Genomic DNA, 16,357 nt, shown 5'->3' with positions numbered 1-16,357 from the left:
ATAAAAAGAAAAAAGAAAATTGTGTAAAGTAATATAAGTATTGATCTTATATTTCATGTCTTAGTCGGGAAACTTATCCATAACTTTTTTTATACAACTTCATGAATGTTTTTGTATCACTTGTATAAAACATATGTTTTTATTGAGTATTTACATTATCAATTTTATGTAAAAGAAATGCTTTATTGTATTAAAATAACAATATTTGTATTGTTTAATGTTGTTAAAGCAAGTATGAAAACAGCCATAGCGACGCTCAATTTATCATACAGTCGGATATACATGTTAATAAAGGCTGAGAAATCAACCTGTTTGAAATAGACTTATGAACTTTTTGGTAATGATTTAAAATTGCTATGCATTGTAATCTATAATTATTAACGAAATCATCATGCATACTTAAAATATATTGGACATGTCTAAATTAATTTATAGATCTTTAAGCTGCAAATCTAAGGACGGACCAACCTAAATTGTATAAAAGCTTTGAAAATATAGACAAGCAAATAAGATACATGTTGTTGAATGTCTGTTCTTTAATATTATTCAAAAGAATGGTTTTGAATACTTTGTAAAAAGAAAAGTTGAGTTTGTTGTATTTTTTTCAGGTTGAATTGATACACAACATATATGTACATTTTAAGTACAGGGTGCGCCACATAAAACCGGACTTTTTCTAAATTGTAAACAAATTAACATAAAATCGTCAATTTTAAAGATTTTATAAAATTTTAAAAAATGGGAAGCAAACTAGGTATATGACTATTAGATCATTGAATAAAATCGCCGCCAGCATCAATCACCGCCACTACCCGCCTCCTCAACCGCCGGCAGTCCCAGGTCAAAATGTACCTGTCCAAGCTGGCGAAGTTCTCCTTGATAGTGGCAATGAGGGAGGTCTTTGTGGTATGAGCACGTCTATTGGTGCATGCTTCAAAGTAGCTCCAGGCCCAAAAGTCCATTGAAATAAGATCGGGCTGCTGGAAGGCCACATTTCCTTAGGATTGTGAGTAACCGCAGGATCCATATTCACCCAACTTTCAAGCTACCCTTTGACACGGAGGCCTTTATTTGGACCACAGTTGAGCTAGAACGACCTTCTATACCTTTTTGGAAATGGCATGAAGATTCAGCTAGGGTTGTCAGCGCAACCCATAGTCTAAAATGAGTTTCATATGGGTCTTTAACGTCGAGAACCGAGAAATTTTCACGATTTTACACGATTTTTGACGTTTTTGACATCTCTAAATCTGCCACGTTTCACTTTGCCGGAGTACTACAGCCAAGCCATTTTAGATAGAGACCTCTAGTCTTTTCTAGTGTCTTACTTATGTATCTAACAGTATCCCCAGCAAGTTGCATAACTCTACCTCATCTACAGATGGGCTGAGGTCCGATTTAGTAGGCCCTAGTCGAGAATCTAGATTATAAAACCAGCGCATTTCGAATCTGCCTTGTTGAACATAAGTGCGGCCAGCTCGGAGTACGAGCCCATTTTCGTCCAAAAATTTTTTTGTGCTTAAAGGTCATTACCTAAGCTTTTTATAGTGGGGTCAAACGTCCTGATTGGTCAAGAAGTTTTGACGCTATGACCGTTTAAAAAAAGTCCGGTTTTATGTGGCGCACCCTGTATATTCTTTACAGTATGAACCACAAAGTATAGAATGAAATATTTTGTGCTTGAAAAGTTTTTTTTATGGCCTAAATATTGAAGAGATATGAAGAAAAAACCTTCTGTGAACAAGCTTACAGTGCCTATAAAAAATGACGTCATACAAGAACACAGTAATAATGTCTGACTGATTATGACGTAACAAAAAAAATTAGCCAATGAGAGTCCACTATAAATTTTACCATTGGTCAATAACGGTCTCTCATTGGCTAATTTTTTTTTGTTACGTCATAATCAGTCAGACACTATTACTGTGTTCGTCATACAATACAAATGACTAATGATAGGCAAGTATATATTTTACCATTTTTCTATTAAAATATAAACTGGCCTATCATTGGTCATTTGTATTTTATGACGAACACAATTTTTTATAGGTACCTTTAGCTTCGTCACCTTATGTACAAAACTAAATAATTTAAACACAGGGAAATGTTTAATGCAAAAATTATTTTGCATATAAAGATTTTTATTTATGTATATAATAAAAAATTATTTTAAGAAAAATTCACGAACTTCCTGAAGAAACTAAAAACTTTTCTAAAAACATTTCTTTATATTTTTATATATTATTTGCTTTGATTTTTACTTTACTTTCTTATTTTTGTACCTTGGCATTGTTTGACAAGAAATTCTTATTGGATCATACTGTGTAAAAATGTATGGACAAGGAAATAAAAGAAATATCATCTTGTTGAATATCAATGATCCTAGTTTCTTTAACAATATATTCAACATTTTAAAATTTAAATAGATAATTTAAATTTTTTATTGTTATTTAAAAAAAAATTATTAATTATTTTATCTGATTTTTAGTAACGAGGCTACTTATAACTTACTTTGTCTGTACGTCCATTCATAACTGGTTTTGTAAGTTTTTTTACTTGTGGGAAAAAACCAATTAGTAAATTTTTTGAAAAAACAAAATAAAGTCGTACGCTTTTTAAAAATGTTTAATGATTTAAACCTTTATGTTGATATATCATACAATATGTACATAGATATAAATATGTTCAGTTCACTGTAATTATAATTATGATAAGCCCCTAGAGGCGAGGTGAAATTTTAAAATTACTCCCATAATATATGTAAATTATTTTTTTAATTTTTGGATAGGTTTAAAGAAGACCCCTTTAATTTTAACTTTATTTTTATAAATATATTTTATATGCTAGGCATTTTTCAAGATTGGTGTGTTTTGAAATAGGCGTTTTGTGAGATTATCCCTTTTGTCTATTTAGGTTTATTGAAAGAGTATTTGCGGGAGCTACCTGAACCTGTGTTCTCATCGTGCCTATTCCAAATGTTGGTTGATGCTCTGGGAGTATTTATACCTGATGATCCGGATGGTAATGCTAAGCTAGTTCTCTCAATTCTAGACTGTCTTCCCAAATCTAATAAGGTAACATATAGAGAATAATTTTTGCTTGATTATTGAACATATTTTCGGTGTTGCTATGATCATCAAAATTCGAATGATGTGTTAATTAAGCAACTTGAATCAAATAATGTCGTTTCTTGTAATATACATTCGTATTTAAGCCATGATTTACTTTGCTAACAACAATAAAAAGTTAAAAACAGCTGATTTTTTGGTTTTTTTGCCATTTCACTTTATTATCCTTTATACATTCTCGGTCTACTGGCCTGTCTGTCATCTTCTAAGGAACCTCGTAGCATACTTTGTTTCTAACATTGCCATTTAAATTCTAGATCACCTGTGAGTAGCCAGTCCTTTTCATATGTCACCAGTGACTAATTTTAAATCTAACATTTGCATCATTAATCTAGAACGGCCTAATTCAAATTCTGGATCACTTGACTGGTGTGAGTAGCCAGTCATATTCAAATGCCACCTAGTGAAAAATTTTTAAAGTAATATTTGCATTAGTCCTATTAATATGCCACCTAGCGATTAATTTTATAACTAATATTTGGATTATTAATCTAGAACTGCCTGATTCAAATTCTGGATCACCTGTCTGGTGTGAGTAGCAAGTCCTATTCATATGCCACCAAGTGACTAATTTTATAACTAATATTTGTATTATTAATCTAGAACTGCCTGATTCAAATTCTGGATCACCTGTCTGGTGTGAGTAGCCAGTCTGCCCGGAACAAGATGAATCCCCACAACCTAGCTATCTGCTTTGCACCAGTACTCATGCTTGATACCAGTGATACTCTAGGTGAGATAATTACAATATTTGCTTTTCAATCTAAGTTATGCAAAATTTGGCATCAATTTAAACGTCTATTTCGAACAAAAAGAACCATGAAAACTGAGAATTTGACATATTCTTTGAATTTCATGGGTGTGAAAATGACAGTAAGACTGTGGTAAAGGTGTAATTTTGACATAAGGTAATAGAATATTGCAAAAATACAGAAAAAACGAAACTGACAAAAACACACTAACTATGTGTCAAAAACACAGTGGTAATACTTTTGCTAGTCGTAGAAGTGTCAGCATCCCAAATAAACGTCGATTAACTCAAAATCAAACAAATTAATTAAGAATAAATATAGAAAAAGAAATAGGTACATGCAGTAAATTTTTTAAAAGTATTCTTTATGCATATTCATAAGAATGTCTAAATAGAATTATGTCTAAAATATCATACATATATAATACTATCACATTAAAGTAAAGATAGGGAGAGAAAAGAAAATGGCTGAATTTGATGACCAAAGCTTATAACTTACAAAATTGTACGTACATTGTGTACTAAGAATAAGATAATATACATTGATAGAATACACTAGCGGCTACGCCTTAGACAGACAGATACTTAGACATCCTGTTATTTTTATAGAAGGATTTTTAAGATGTAACAGCTTTTTATTTTGGAGTGTTTATGAACAAAATGTACAGATAATGCAAATTAACTGTTGGTCATCAAAATTTTGCATTCCTGCTCGGCTATGAAAACTTGGTAAATGTTGAAAATTGCAGAGTACAAAGAAATTTAAATTAACTATGAAAAGTTTTGCATCTTTGTGGCCAGCAGAACATATAGATCAGGAGGCTGATTCCTTCAATTTGTTAGTTGACCACAGGACATTCCCACCTCTACAAACCTTCCTGTTATGGCCGCGATCCAAACAAGGCCGGTTTTTCAATTATGACGTATCATACGTCCAGTTATAGAAGCTTTGGTCTTTTCTGAAAACAAACCCATTTCCAATCCACCTTCCAAAAAACCACATTCCAAAAGACCTTACAGTCTAGCACACTTAGTTTACCTTTTTAAAATAGAGCTTTATAATATACTAGCGGATTCGCCCGTAGCCTCTAGGGACTTTGCCCAAGAGGTAATTAAAAAAAGAAAAAAAAATAAGTACTACTGGTGCTGCCAGTAGTTTGATGTGAACTAACTTCCCCATAAACAAAAAAAATGGGGAGGATTTTTTTGTTTTTGGGGAGATTGGGGGTGTCCCCCCCCCCCCCCCCCCCCAAGAAAATAGCTTAAAACATCACAGGACCAGTGGGTATATTCCCTAAAAAAGTAGAGCCCAATCGTTTCAGTGATTACTGAGATCTTAAGCTTCAGACGGACAGACAGACATCGTTCTACTTTGTATTCATAAATTTTAAAATTATGCAATTTTACTTTGATAAATTCAATATGAAACACGGAACTAACTAACAATTGAGGAGAGAACCACTTAAAACGATTCTTGCAAAAAAAAAATTTTTGCCAACTCTTCAAATCAATAGCTACACAGTACGCAGAACACATTTTTTATACCTATAGACTTTCAAGTAAAGTTTTTTATGATATTTTTAACAATTTAAAATATTTTTTAGATTTAATTTGAAATATTCAGAAATTAAAATTTAAGTGAAGTAGGCGCTAGTAAAGTTGCAAATATAACAAATATTAAAATCTTTGTTAAGCACACTTGAAAAATATTTTCTTACATGTTTATTAAGATAAAATTTGTTAAAATGTTAAAATTTTGTTCTTCTTTCTAGCATGTAATTATCCAATTTTAAAAGCAAGCACATAATAGAATTAACTTTGCATTGCCTTCTATTTTTCATCTTTATACCATAAAATCATTTCTGTCATAATAGACAGTGGCTTCGCCCCTAGCGTTTAGGAGTCCTACTACTTGAAGAAAAGATATTTTTTGTATGGGGGATGGGGGATAGTTCATTTTTTTGTTGCAGGATCGTCATCCACTCCTTAATTATACCATCACAGGACCAACAGTGAGCTTCTTTAGGAAATAGAACACAATCACTCAAATTTTTACTGATTTTTTTCTACCAATTAAAATAACCCTACTACTTTATATTAGAGGATAAACTTATATCCTACTCTAATTTTCATATCCTAAGACTTGGAATTATAATTAAATTAAACATGTCTAATCTGACATGGTCTGATGGCCAAGCCCAGATTCTGACAATTAGTTGCAGACATTCCTTGTACTCTGCTTATCAGGGATGTAAAGTTCAAGTGATTATTTATGATAGTAAATTTTTTTGTCTGTAGCTTAAGATTTCAATAACTACTGAACCGATTGAGTCCTTATTTGTAGGGAAGCCTTACAGAGGTACGGGATTACCATAGTTAATAGTCCCTAATTTATAATGTTAAAACTGTCTCTGCAACCATTACATTGGTCTTAAACAAAGTGATTATTTAAAGGTTATTTTAGACATATTTCTAACTTAGTTTTAATTAGACTTTTTTATATTAAACATGGTGTTTTGGTATATAATAATCTACAAAATAATATCATTTTCAATTTACCTATCCCTATTTACCCCTGGTTCTTACTAACCAGGCCATTCCTTATTTTAGGTAATACATCTACACACATTTGTTTAGCTTTTAAAAGTAAAATATTCTAAAAATTATAAACAAAAGTATTATTTATTATAGATAGTATCATGACTCCCTAAAAAAGTCATATATACTTTCCCTGGATATATGAGAAACTTCACTGTAAAAGAGAACCATATGGGTTTACCGATTAGTGAGATCCTTTGTTACACCCACACACACACACACACATGAACATGCTTTTACTTTTATATAAGGATTAATTACAATTGAGAAATTGTAAGGAAAAGGAATGGAAAAGCCTCCCTATACCCTAGTAAGGCAATTTCTGTCATTTTTAGTAATGACTTCATTTCCTTTACATGATCCAAATATTTTGTTAAATTTAAACTTATTTTTTTCAGACCATGAGGAGCCTGGTATAGTTCAACAGCTACAAATACTCAAATATCTTATTGAAATCTGGCCAAAAAGTCAAGAAAACCTATGAATCAATGTTGATCTTTAGTTAATTTAACCATATCAATTTATATATTATATAATAAGTATAATTATCTACTAAAACTAAAACTAAAAAATGCTTGTAAAAATATATCTTGGACAAATTTTTTTTTGAAAATCAGAGTTCTCTTGAAATGAAATAAGATATCTCTAAGATGATATAAAAGTCTCTAGAAAAATAATTATGTCCTTGATATTACACAAAAATGTGTTAATCATATCATTCTTTTTTCACTACTTTTAATTCTTGTAGCATTTTTTTAGCGGTTTTCACGGTAATTTTATATATTTCTTCTTTTTCTTTCTACGCACTTTTAGACACAAAATTAAACACACATTCACGTCGTTCACTTGTTATTAATATTTTACAAATTTAGATGTACATATATAATAATTAAAATGATAATTATCAAAAATATATAAAGGCTGAGCATTCAGTTATATGTCTTAACTAAAAAAAAACATTTTACAATCGCGTTTCCAATAAAAGAACCTTTTTCTACAATAACGGCTTTTTGTATAAATATATAATTATGATAATATTGCAAGAAAGCTTTTTTGCTGAACCTAATTGAGTGTATATTTTTGGGGCACAGCTAAGTGGATAAATATCTCTGTTAATTTTGTAACAATTTTGTTCCCAATTCTATACACTCAAATTAATCTTTTATTGATCAAATTAATAGTTAATATAACGAGGCCGGATTTGATTATATCTACAATCTTTTTTATTTTTACTTTTTAATACAAAATTTCAGTGATATAACTCGACTTGAATCATATCCTTAGTATGGATTTAGTTCTTTTCTAATTGGTTATATATAATATTTAAGTTAAGGAAAGTGGATTTACAATTTAAATTCTACAAAGCGCACATACTTTGACAATCAAACTATAACACAAAAAAACGGCCAAAAAAACACACATTTTAAAAATCAAAAGGTAAAAATAAAAAAAAAGTCTTAGTAGAATCAAATCCAATCAAACTTTAATTTTGCTTTAAGAAAATGTAATACAAATAACGTCCCCACTTAATAAAGTAAAAAAACTGACAATGTAATTGTACAGACCAGTACACACAGTGCCAACTCTAGTACATTTTATACAACCAACCACACCCGCCCCACCCCATTCCCCCCCTTAAGCCCTGGTAATTAATAGAAATATATTTCAAGGATATAAAAAGTGAAATCTTAGTTTCAAAACTATCATGTCTATCAAAGTAAAGTGAGGAATGGGCCAATGGTAGATAATCTAACTTTCCTGAACCTAAGTTCTGTGAAATAAGGCTTATCTAAAAATATTTATTTAAAAATTCTTTTTTTATTGCAAAGTAACAAAAATTTAACACACCATAGTTAGTAATAATTGACACTTTGATATAAATAAAGCATTTGATTAGTTTTTGAAATAGATTTATATAAGCCTTCTTTTTCATTTTTCAATAAGGATAGTCTGGATAAGATCAATACATTCTCCATTTTCTTGTCCCTGGAGACTTATAAGCTTGAAACCCTTATTTAATTTGATGATTTCACCTTTATTATCTCTGAAAACCCTCCTTCAGTTATTATTTCGTACAATTTGATGTTAAAAACAAATTCGGGTTAAGAATTGAAGAAAGGTAGTTTTTCGTTAACTGCTTACAATCTTAATGTTATAACATTCATTGGCTCGAAAACTTTTATTGAATTTTGACTAGTTCCTAAGCTGTACAATTCATAATTCTTATCTACAGGAGAGGTAGTTTTGTTTATCATCAATGGGACTGTATAAAAAGTAAGTAAAATAAGTAATTTTTGCCACAAAGTTGCTGAAAAACACCTTTCTTCTTATTCAATTTTTATAGCCCATGAAATCTTCAAACTTTCCTAATTATCCACTTTCATATATCCTAGTAGGAAAAAGTATTTTTTAAGTATATTCCTAAAAGTAAATTATTTCTTACAAAACAGGGGAATTTTTTAATTATCTTGTATAAAACTTTCTTTGGTTAAAAAAAATATTACCTCCTCCCAAAATGAAAGGTCCATTTAGAACATTTTATAAACAGAAAATTAACAATAACTTGTATTAAAAGCCAACAACTCTGTAAAAAGCCTTTTTCTATGATCTTTAGGACCACTTTTGTAAATCTTATTTAGCAATATGACCAAGTTTAGTTTGAATAATAAAAAAAATCAAATATTTATTTAAACTGAATTTGCTTCAAGTTGCGCTGCATTATCAATGTTACAACTAGAACGATTTAATTGAAATACAGATTTTAAACAAAATAACAATGTTCTTTTGTTAACATGCAGCTTATACCAACAGCGATAATAATTGGGGAAAAAACCACGAAACCTGTAAGTACGTAATTTCAGCTGTCGTTGGGTGGAAACACATTGAAGAATTGCCGACCTTTACATCTGCCCCCCAAATATCATTTTAGATTTTTTCCGCTTGTTGGCTTAAGTTATTTATATGGGGATTCCGATCGTCAACCAAAAATCAGGCCTCTGTTTTGAAAATCACTAAAGAAATTAACGTTTCCCTTTTTAATTTGATTATTATTTTAATTATTTTGATTTGATTTGTAGGGTAGTCTCGCTACTAAAAAAATAATTCATCAATTTCGGATGAAATTTATTTAACAAAAAAAATAAAACAGGTAGATATGGACAGGATGAAATGATGACAAGAATAAATTATGTCCAAAGCTTGATGTAGCCGTCAGCCGCCGAGGAGAGAAGCCAGGGTTGTGTGGGGTGCCATTGAAGACACTGCACACCAAAATCATCGTACCTTAACAAATTAGAATGAGAAATAACTTAAATCAAGCATATACCATCCCCACCTTATTTGAAATAAATTCAAAAACTCCACCCCATCCCACTTATTTTCGATTTTTTTAAATAAGGGGAAGAACGCTAAGATCGACATGGTTCATTGAGGGGAAATGTCATTTAGAACTAATAGATAGAAATATATTCAATCATTGCAAGATTTAATAACTTATCCATTTCTAGTAGGTATAGGTATTTATAAGTGTAACTAACATAAAAACTTGCAGATGGACAGACAAACATTTTTGGGACCATCGCTATAGATGTCCCAAAGGTCATACAAATGACGAAAAAGCATGGACTTTTTTTAATATGTGGAAGAAGTGAACACTAGATGCCTTTTTGAAAAAAAAGACATAACAGAAAAACCCGCTTCAAAATAAATACACAGGAACAAAACACTTACTTAGTGTGGCCAGTCAGCTTCTTAACCGGGACAATCAGGGGGTTGAGGAGCAGGTCCGAGTAAACCATGCCGTGGCTCACTGTGATAGCGTTGTCGTCACCAGCTGAGGCAAACAAGGGATACCTAAACATCAGGATTAAGGTGTAAAAAACTGGCGAAATAAATATAAAATAATATTTAGAGGGCAGATGTAAAGGTTTTCAATTCTACTAAGTGTTGACCCACCAACGACAGCTAACTATTAGTATAGGTTTCGTGATTTTTTCTCCCGAATTAATTTCGTTATTTGCATAAGCTGCCTAAAAATACGTAACTTAACATTTGTTTCTCTCTTTAAATTGATTTTAACTATCAGGAATCTAAAGGGATAAGACAATGGCCGATAAATTGTTGTACATGATACTCAAAATTACCGTATATTGCAATTGGTGTTTGAAATGTATGGACACTCGAACAAGCAATAAAAAACCCCAATGTTGTTCAGCCAACGAATAAGAAAACATAATTGTAAAACTTTGGGGGCTAGTGTCCCATCCATCTGATATAATATATCTATAAAAATGTATTTTATTTAAATTTTCGCCCTCCAAACGTCATGATGCATCTATTCAATTCCCCCAATATACGAACAATCTCCAATGTTAAGGAGTTGTAAAAAAGATTTGTTGCGCTTCGCGCACATCCTTAACACAATCCAGTCTAATAGCCTAAATTAGTGTACCCATAAAATCTGCCGTTGCCTTATAGTTGCACAAATAATAAGATCTTTTCACCTTTTGTGGAAATCCACAGATCTGACGGCATCATAATGGAAACGCAGATTCTTGTAAGCACTGCTGGACAAGTCCATGTCGAACCAGTTGACCTTCTTGTCGTACGTACCAACCAACACGTTGTCTCCACCTAAGCAATAATCATAATAAATAATACAATGATAGACAGGGGAATATTCACAGTTAAAGTGGGGATTAGTAGGTTTAAACATGAATAAAGAGTAGAGCAGAAAGTACATTAGGATTTGTTAAAATTGTCATTTGGATTTCAATCCTTAGATTCTTGTATGGAAATTAACGATAGGGTATAAGCATGTAAGCGTAATAGGCCATTTAGATAACATAAAACCATAAGCATTCCTGGGACGATTAGGACCGGTGTCCTGTGCGTAGTATATATAAATGCACAAGAGGGGGAAAGGGTTAAATAGTTGTATTTCTCTATCCCAATGACCTTAAGCGGACTAACAATCAGAGTTTTGAAATTCAACCAATGGTGTCGGGAATATTAACACAGCCAAGTAGCAAAAACAATTTGTTAGCAGACGGAAAAGGTCATTAGAAGAGGGTGGAAGGTATATACATCTATACTATAGATCTGTTACCTATATCATCAAGATAAAAAGCGCTGTTACTCTATAATTAATAATGTCTGGTCATTTGTTATATACCTGGATGTATAGCCATGGAGGAAATCCATTTTCCTGTGCTCGTCAATTTCTTTGCTAGTTCCTTAAAATAACAAGATGCAATTAGAATCTATACTACAATATTTTATGTACCCTATTATATACCTAAAGGAGTAAGGAGTTTTGTCTGTAGCTGAAGATTTCAATAGGTAACTACTTAACCCATTGGGTTCTTTATTTTCGAGAAACTTAAAATTAGTCGGGGATAGTTTTAAGCTATGTTCTTCCCTTCCCTAACTCATCATATATGTATTGTACAGAGCTCCCAAATTAATTTAATCAATCTATAATACGATATTTATCATTTAGCACCATAATGACTTAATGCTTAAATTGAACTTAACTTCAATTTACTTTTATAGATTTTATTCATTTTCATTGAATAATTCATTGAAATTTTCAAAGCACAATTTGTAAATTTCAAAATGAAAATGTGCATCAAAAAGTAAATTTGTATTTTCCATGTAATTTTCACTCGTAATCTGGTTGATAGTTAAACAAGGATATGTGTGCTCTATTGCAGGAAAGCTTTGAAAACAAAAGGAGAAATCTCATCTTCAGAAATATTTTATCAAGCATAACTTACAAGTAAAACATCAAACATGTAAAATTTTGTAGTACGATTAATAACAAACAATTAGACATCACTATAATAGTCATCATGCTGTTATTGTGAAAATAAGCCAGCTATAGAAATTGCATATCATCACAAGAATGTGATTTTCAAGTTTTTTTTTTTTTTAAACTACGTGGTAAAAATTTTAAATTCTATCAAATATATACCCATTAGATGTAGTTTAAACTATTGACTAGGAAAAAATATGTGGTTCACTAAATTCAAGCTTAAATGCATTTCGTGCAACTACCCGTTTGTCGCAGAGGAAAACTTAATTTTGCTATGAAAGTTGTTAACAACAAGCACTAGCGACCGATTGATAATTACAATTTTACAGTGAAGCCTCGCTTCAAAAGATGCATTTTTATCTGGAGGGATTAGTGAGAAGAGAAGATAAATGCAAAATTGTGCGAAGACTCAAATCAGGAGTAAGGGAAGAGGTATTCAACAATTTAAATGGTTGTATCTCATCCCTACAAAAGAACACTATATGCAATGCAACAATATGACAATGTAGATTTTTGTTCTAATAGAATAATCATTTATTGAAATGTGAATGGGGGATAAAAAAGAATCAGAGATCTAAAAGGATGAGACAATGGCCGATAAATTGATGTACATCCCCAATGATAATAAACAAAATTACTCCTTCTGTATATTAAAATTAGCGGTTGAAGTGCCTGAACACTCAATGAATCAACCAATCAATTTTAATAAAGTCCCCAAATTTGTTAATCCAACGCGCGAATAAGAAAACATTATTGACAATTTGGGGATTAGTATAATAAACAGCCCATTGTCCCCTCTCTCTCTGACAAAGAATACACTTACCTGCTTCACAAGATCATAAACCCTAACATTCCTCTGAGTGGCCACAAACAAGAAAGGTCTAATCGGATGGAACAGGATGGTCTGTACCAAGCCCTTAGCCTTGTTGAAGGGTAGCTGCGTCCTCCACTTGGACAACTGATGAATAAACACAGATTTATTGTCTCCTTCTGGACAAAGGGACGCGAAGTAATCACCCTTTGCATGCCAGGTCACTTTAGAAACTGCTTTGAAATGCTCAATTGCAATGAGGGTGCCGGCTGGATAGTCCTTCATCTCTTTCTTCTTGTTGGTCCACTTGATGGCCTGGGCCACACGCACTGGTGGCACGTAGCCCGTATTGTCGGGCTCTTCGGTAAGAATTTCATTGGTACGGTCCACGATAACCTTGTCGCCAACTCCAGTGTTGATCAGAAGTACCTAAAACATTGATATTTAAAAATGAATACCTAATTAATCTATTATTTAATAAAATTACAATAATCTAGAAGAATCCTAACCTTTTCTAGAAAAAGGGAGGAGTAGGTTGCGCTAAAAATCCGTAAAGGTGTGAGTTTTAAAGCTTAAAAATAGTAGTAGAGCGATAATATTCACTAAATATGTGTATTTCTTATTGAAAAGAACTCTAGACAATCTTTTTAAAAGCGAAGCTTTTCTATAATTAGGGTCGGTCCGTACGTCCGTCCGTCCGTCCGAGATAGATAGCTTTTATTCGTTAATTTAGGCATGTTAGAATTGTCCTATCGATTTCAAACTTTGCATGATGATTCCTGTAGTAGTTAGGTACGATTTAGAAAGCGTAGCAACTCTATAATCATTACCAGAATGTCCGTACGTCCATTTTAAACATGTTGATTTTTCTACTTTTTTAAAAGCAAATTTTTATGTGAACTAAGGGGGGGGGAAGTTTTGACACATTTGCGTAAACAGGGAGTATAGGCTTTATCTTTGGACTGAGAGTATAGGTTATTAGGGATAAAATCATTCTTATATGATGAATTTTTCCAAGTTTTAAGATTTTTTGGATAGGCCTCCAGGTTCCGGAGCTCCAGGCCTCCAGGTCCTCTCTGTACAGGTAAAAATGAAAAAAAAAATTTTTTTTTCAAGAGTTTTAGAAGTCAACTTATGAAACAAAATATGCATTTTTTTCTTCAAATATGTGAATAACATTCAAAAATATGCATATTTTGTTTCATAGGTTGACTTCTAACTCTTCAAAAAAAAATTATTTTTTTAATTTTTACCTGTATAGAGAGGACCTGGAGGCCTGGAGCTCCGGAACCTGGAGGCCTATCCAAAAAATCTTAAAACTTGGGAAAATTCATCATATAAGAATGATTTTATCCCTAATAACCTATCCTCTCAGTCCAAAGATAAAGCCTATACTCCCTGTTTACGCAAATGTGTCAAAACTTCCCCCCCCCCCCCTTATTCGTTTGATCTGATTTTTGGTAAATTGATTCCTGTGACAACAAAGAACAATATTATAAGCGAAGCAACTCTGTAATCAAGTCCTAAAAATGTAAGTATGTCCATAAACATTATCCTGTATCAAGCAGTTTTTCAACAAATTTACATACAATTTTGCGTCGACTCTTATACTTTTATATTATGATTATTCAGTTCAGACACTATACAGGTGTTAATGTCCGTTTGTCCTACCGTTTCAGTGCTTCGCTTTTATGGATGTTGTCATCCTTGTTTAAAGTTAACATAAAGGAAGAGGTAAGTTTTGACAAGAAATCAGTTCCCTATAAAATGATTTCTTTATTATTACAGATGGCGAGTCCTGGTACGAGGTTCTACCATATCGAGAGCCCACATTTTATTGTTGTAATTTATATTAAATATATGATCATGTCAATTATCCTCGTCTATGAAAATATATGACTTAACAATTGATCCTTGTTATCATTGCAGATATTTAGTGTTCATAATAGTTAAGGCTTTAAAGTTTGATTTGTACAATCTATTTTCAGTATAGCTATTAAAATGAGAGTGTACAGCTATCGTACGTGTGTGTGTAGACAAGCCACGTGTCATTAGGTACTATTACTAAAGTTACCTGTTTTATTGCCCTAGGCCAATTTTATCAATGCTAGCATGAGCGTAGCTTAATTTTTTTTTCAAAAAACAAGAGATCTACGGCCACTGGCAGTCAACACACATAAGTACAAGTAGTACACATCTCAGGACAGCATTTATAATTGCAAATTTAGCCTTCCAAGGCAGTGTAAAGAATCAAAATCCTGCAAGGTGGATTCTATAAAGCTATAGTGTAAGAAAATAGGAAACTAACAACCGCGCAAGGTTGGTTCTATAAAGCTTAGCCTTCATAAATCATACTATTCAAAGTAAAGGATTTTAAAGGGAGGTGGTGTATATTGCTTTAATCAAACGAAGCCTTAACGGTGAGATAAAATGGCACAGGCAACAGAGTTAAAGATAGGATTGGAGATTCCAAGATTGAACGACTTCGACAGTTATGACGCATATAAAGACGTTGTAGAGCTATGGAAAGTCACAACAGACCATCCAAAGAAAAAGCTCGGTGCATATCTTGTAACAGGGTTGCCAAATAAAAGTAAAACGTTTGGAAATAACATCCAAGAGGGATTATTTGCCAAGCATAGACCCTCAGAACTCGCTAATGACGAGTCGGGGTATGATAAAGTAATAAAATACCTGGATAGTATTTTAAGCAAAACTCCATTATCACAAAGTATTGAGGCCTTTGCAAAGGTACATTTTTTTAGGCGTAAATCTGGTCAAAAGATTGCGGAGTATATTAGGGAGTTTGACATCGCGTGTAATAAATGCAAAAATAAAAATGTAGCCATAGATCAGACACAAAAGACTTTCATCCTGTTGCTCGGTGCGTCCCTTGAGAATCATCAGTACGAGATGCTCAAGGGATACATGGACGACTGTGATGAAAGTGAGATCTATGAAAAGGTAAAAGAAAGAATGATGTTTGTTCTCACAAATTCATTAGGTGAAGTATGCGGCCAAGGTAAGGTTGAGTCCCAGCCGCTGGACGAAGCTTTCTTTACAGAACATGAAGAAGCCTTTGCTGCTTGGCAAGCAAAGAAAAACCAATACAAAGGTAAGCAAGGACAATCGTATCCAAGTAGCAATAGATATAATAATAATCATTCCAATGGTTTTCAAAACTATAAGGGCAATTCTAGCAATAATAATAATAATAACTCAAAGTACAAAAATGATAGTGATCAAAACCCAAA

The 16,357-nt window shown here is 32.3% G+C and overlaps 3 protein-coding genes across 4 annotated transcripts in view; 2 read left to right on the top strand and 1 right to left on the bottom strand.

Moving 5' to 3' along the window:
* Window positions 1-8,289, top strand: part of RhoGAP100F (Rho GTPase activating protein at 100F) — a 50,873-nt gene extending 42,584 nt beyond the window's left edge. For both annotated transcript variants that reach the window (XM_080175439.1, XM_080175431.1), the window contains exons 18-20: window positions 2,914-3,074; window positions 3,732-3,861; window positions 6,876-8,289. In XM_080175439.1, coding sequence (XP_080031565.1) covers window positions 2,914-3,074; window positions 3,732-3,861; window positions 6,876-6,961 — 377 coding nt within the window. In that variant the 3' untranslated portion in view covers window positions 6,962-8,289. The remainder of the gene's footprint in view (window positions 1-2,913; window positions 3,075-3,731; window positions 3,862-6,875) is intronic.
* Ack-like (activated Cdc42 kinase-like) overlaps window positions 1-16,357 on the top strand; it is a 178,206-nt gene that overhangs the window by 121,543 nt on the left and 40,306 nt on the right. The window lies entirely within an intron of this gene.
* LOC145330791 (ribosome biogenesis protein BOP1 homolog) overlaps window positions 9,588-16,357 on the bottom strand; it is a 92,232-nt gene continuing 85,462 nt past the window's right edge. The window contains exons 13-17 of the mRNA XM_080175460.1: window positions 13,116-13,532; window positions 11,651-11,711; window positions 10,980-11,109; window positions 10,207-10,329; window positions 9,588-9,759 (exon numbers count right to left, since the gene is read on the bottom strand). Coding sequence (XP_080031586.1) covers window positions 9,663-9,759; window positions 10,207-10,329; window positions 10,980-11,109; window positions 11,651-11,711; window positions 13,116-13,532 — 828 coding nt within the window. The 3' untranslated portion in view covers window positions 9,588-9,662. The remainder of the gene's footprint in view (window positions 9,760-10,206; window positions 10,330-10,979; window positions 11,110-11,650; window positions 11,712-13,115; window positions 13,533-16,357) is intronic.

The sequence above is a fragment of the Acartia tonsa genome, chromosome 1 (assembly GCF_053477335.1).
Source record: "Acartia tonsa isolate MP-2025a chromosome 1, ASM5347733v1, whole genome shotgun sequence".
Taxonomy (NCBI): Eukaryota; Metazoa; Arthropoda; class Copepoda; order Calanoida; family Acartiidae; genus Acartia; species Acartia tonsa.
The sequence above is the reverse complement of the archived record's forward strand: the minus strand, read 5'-3'. Positions and strand labels throughout refer to the sequence as shown.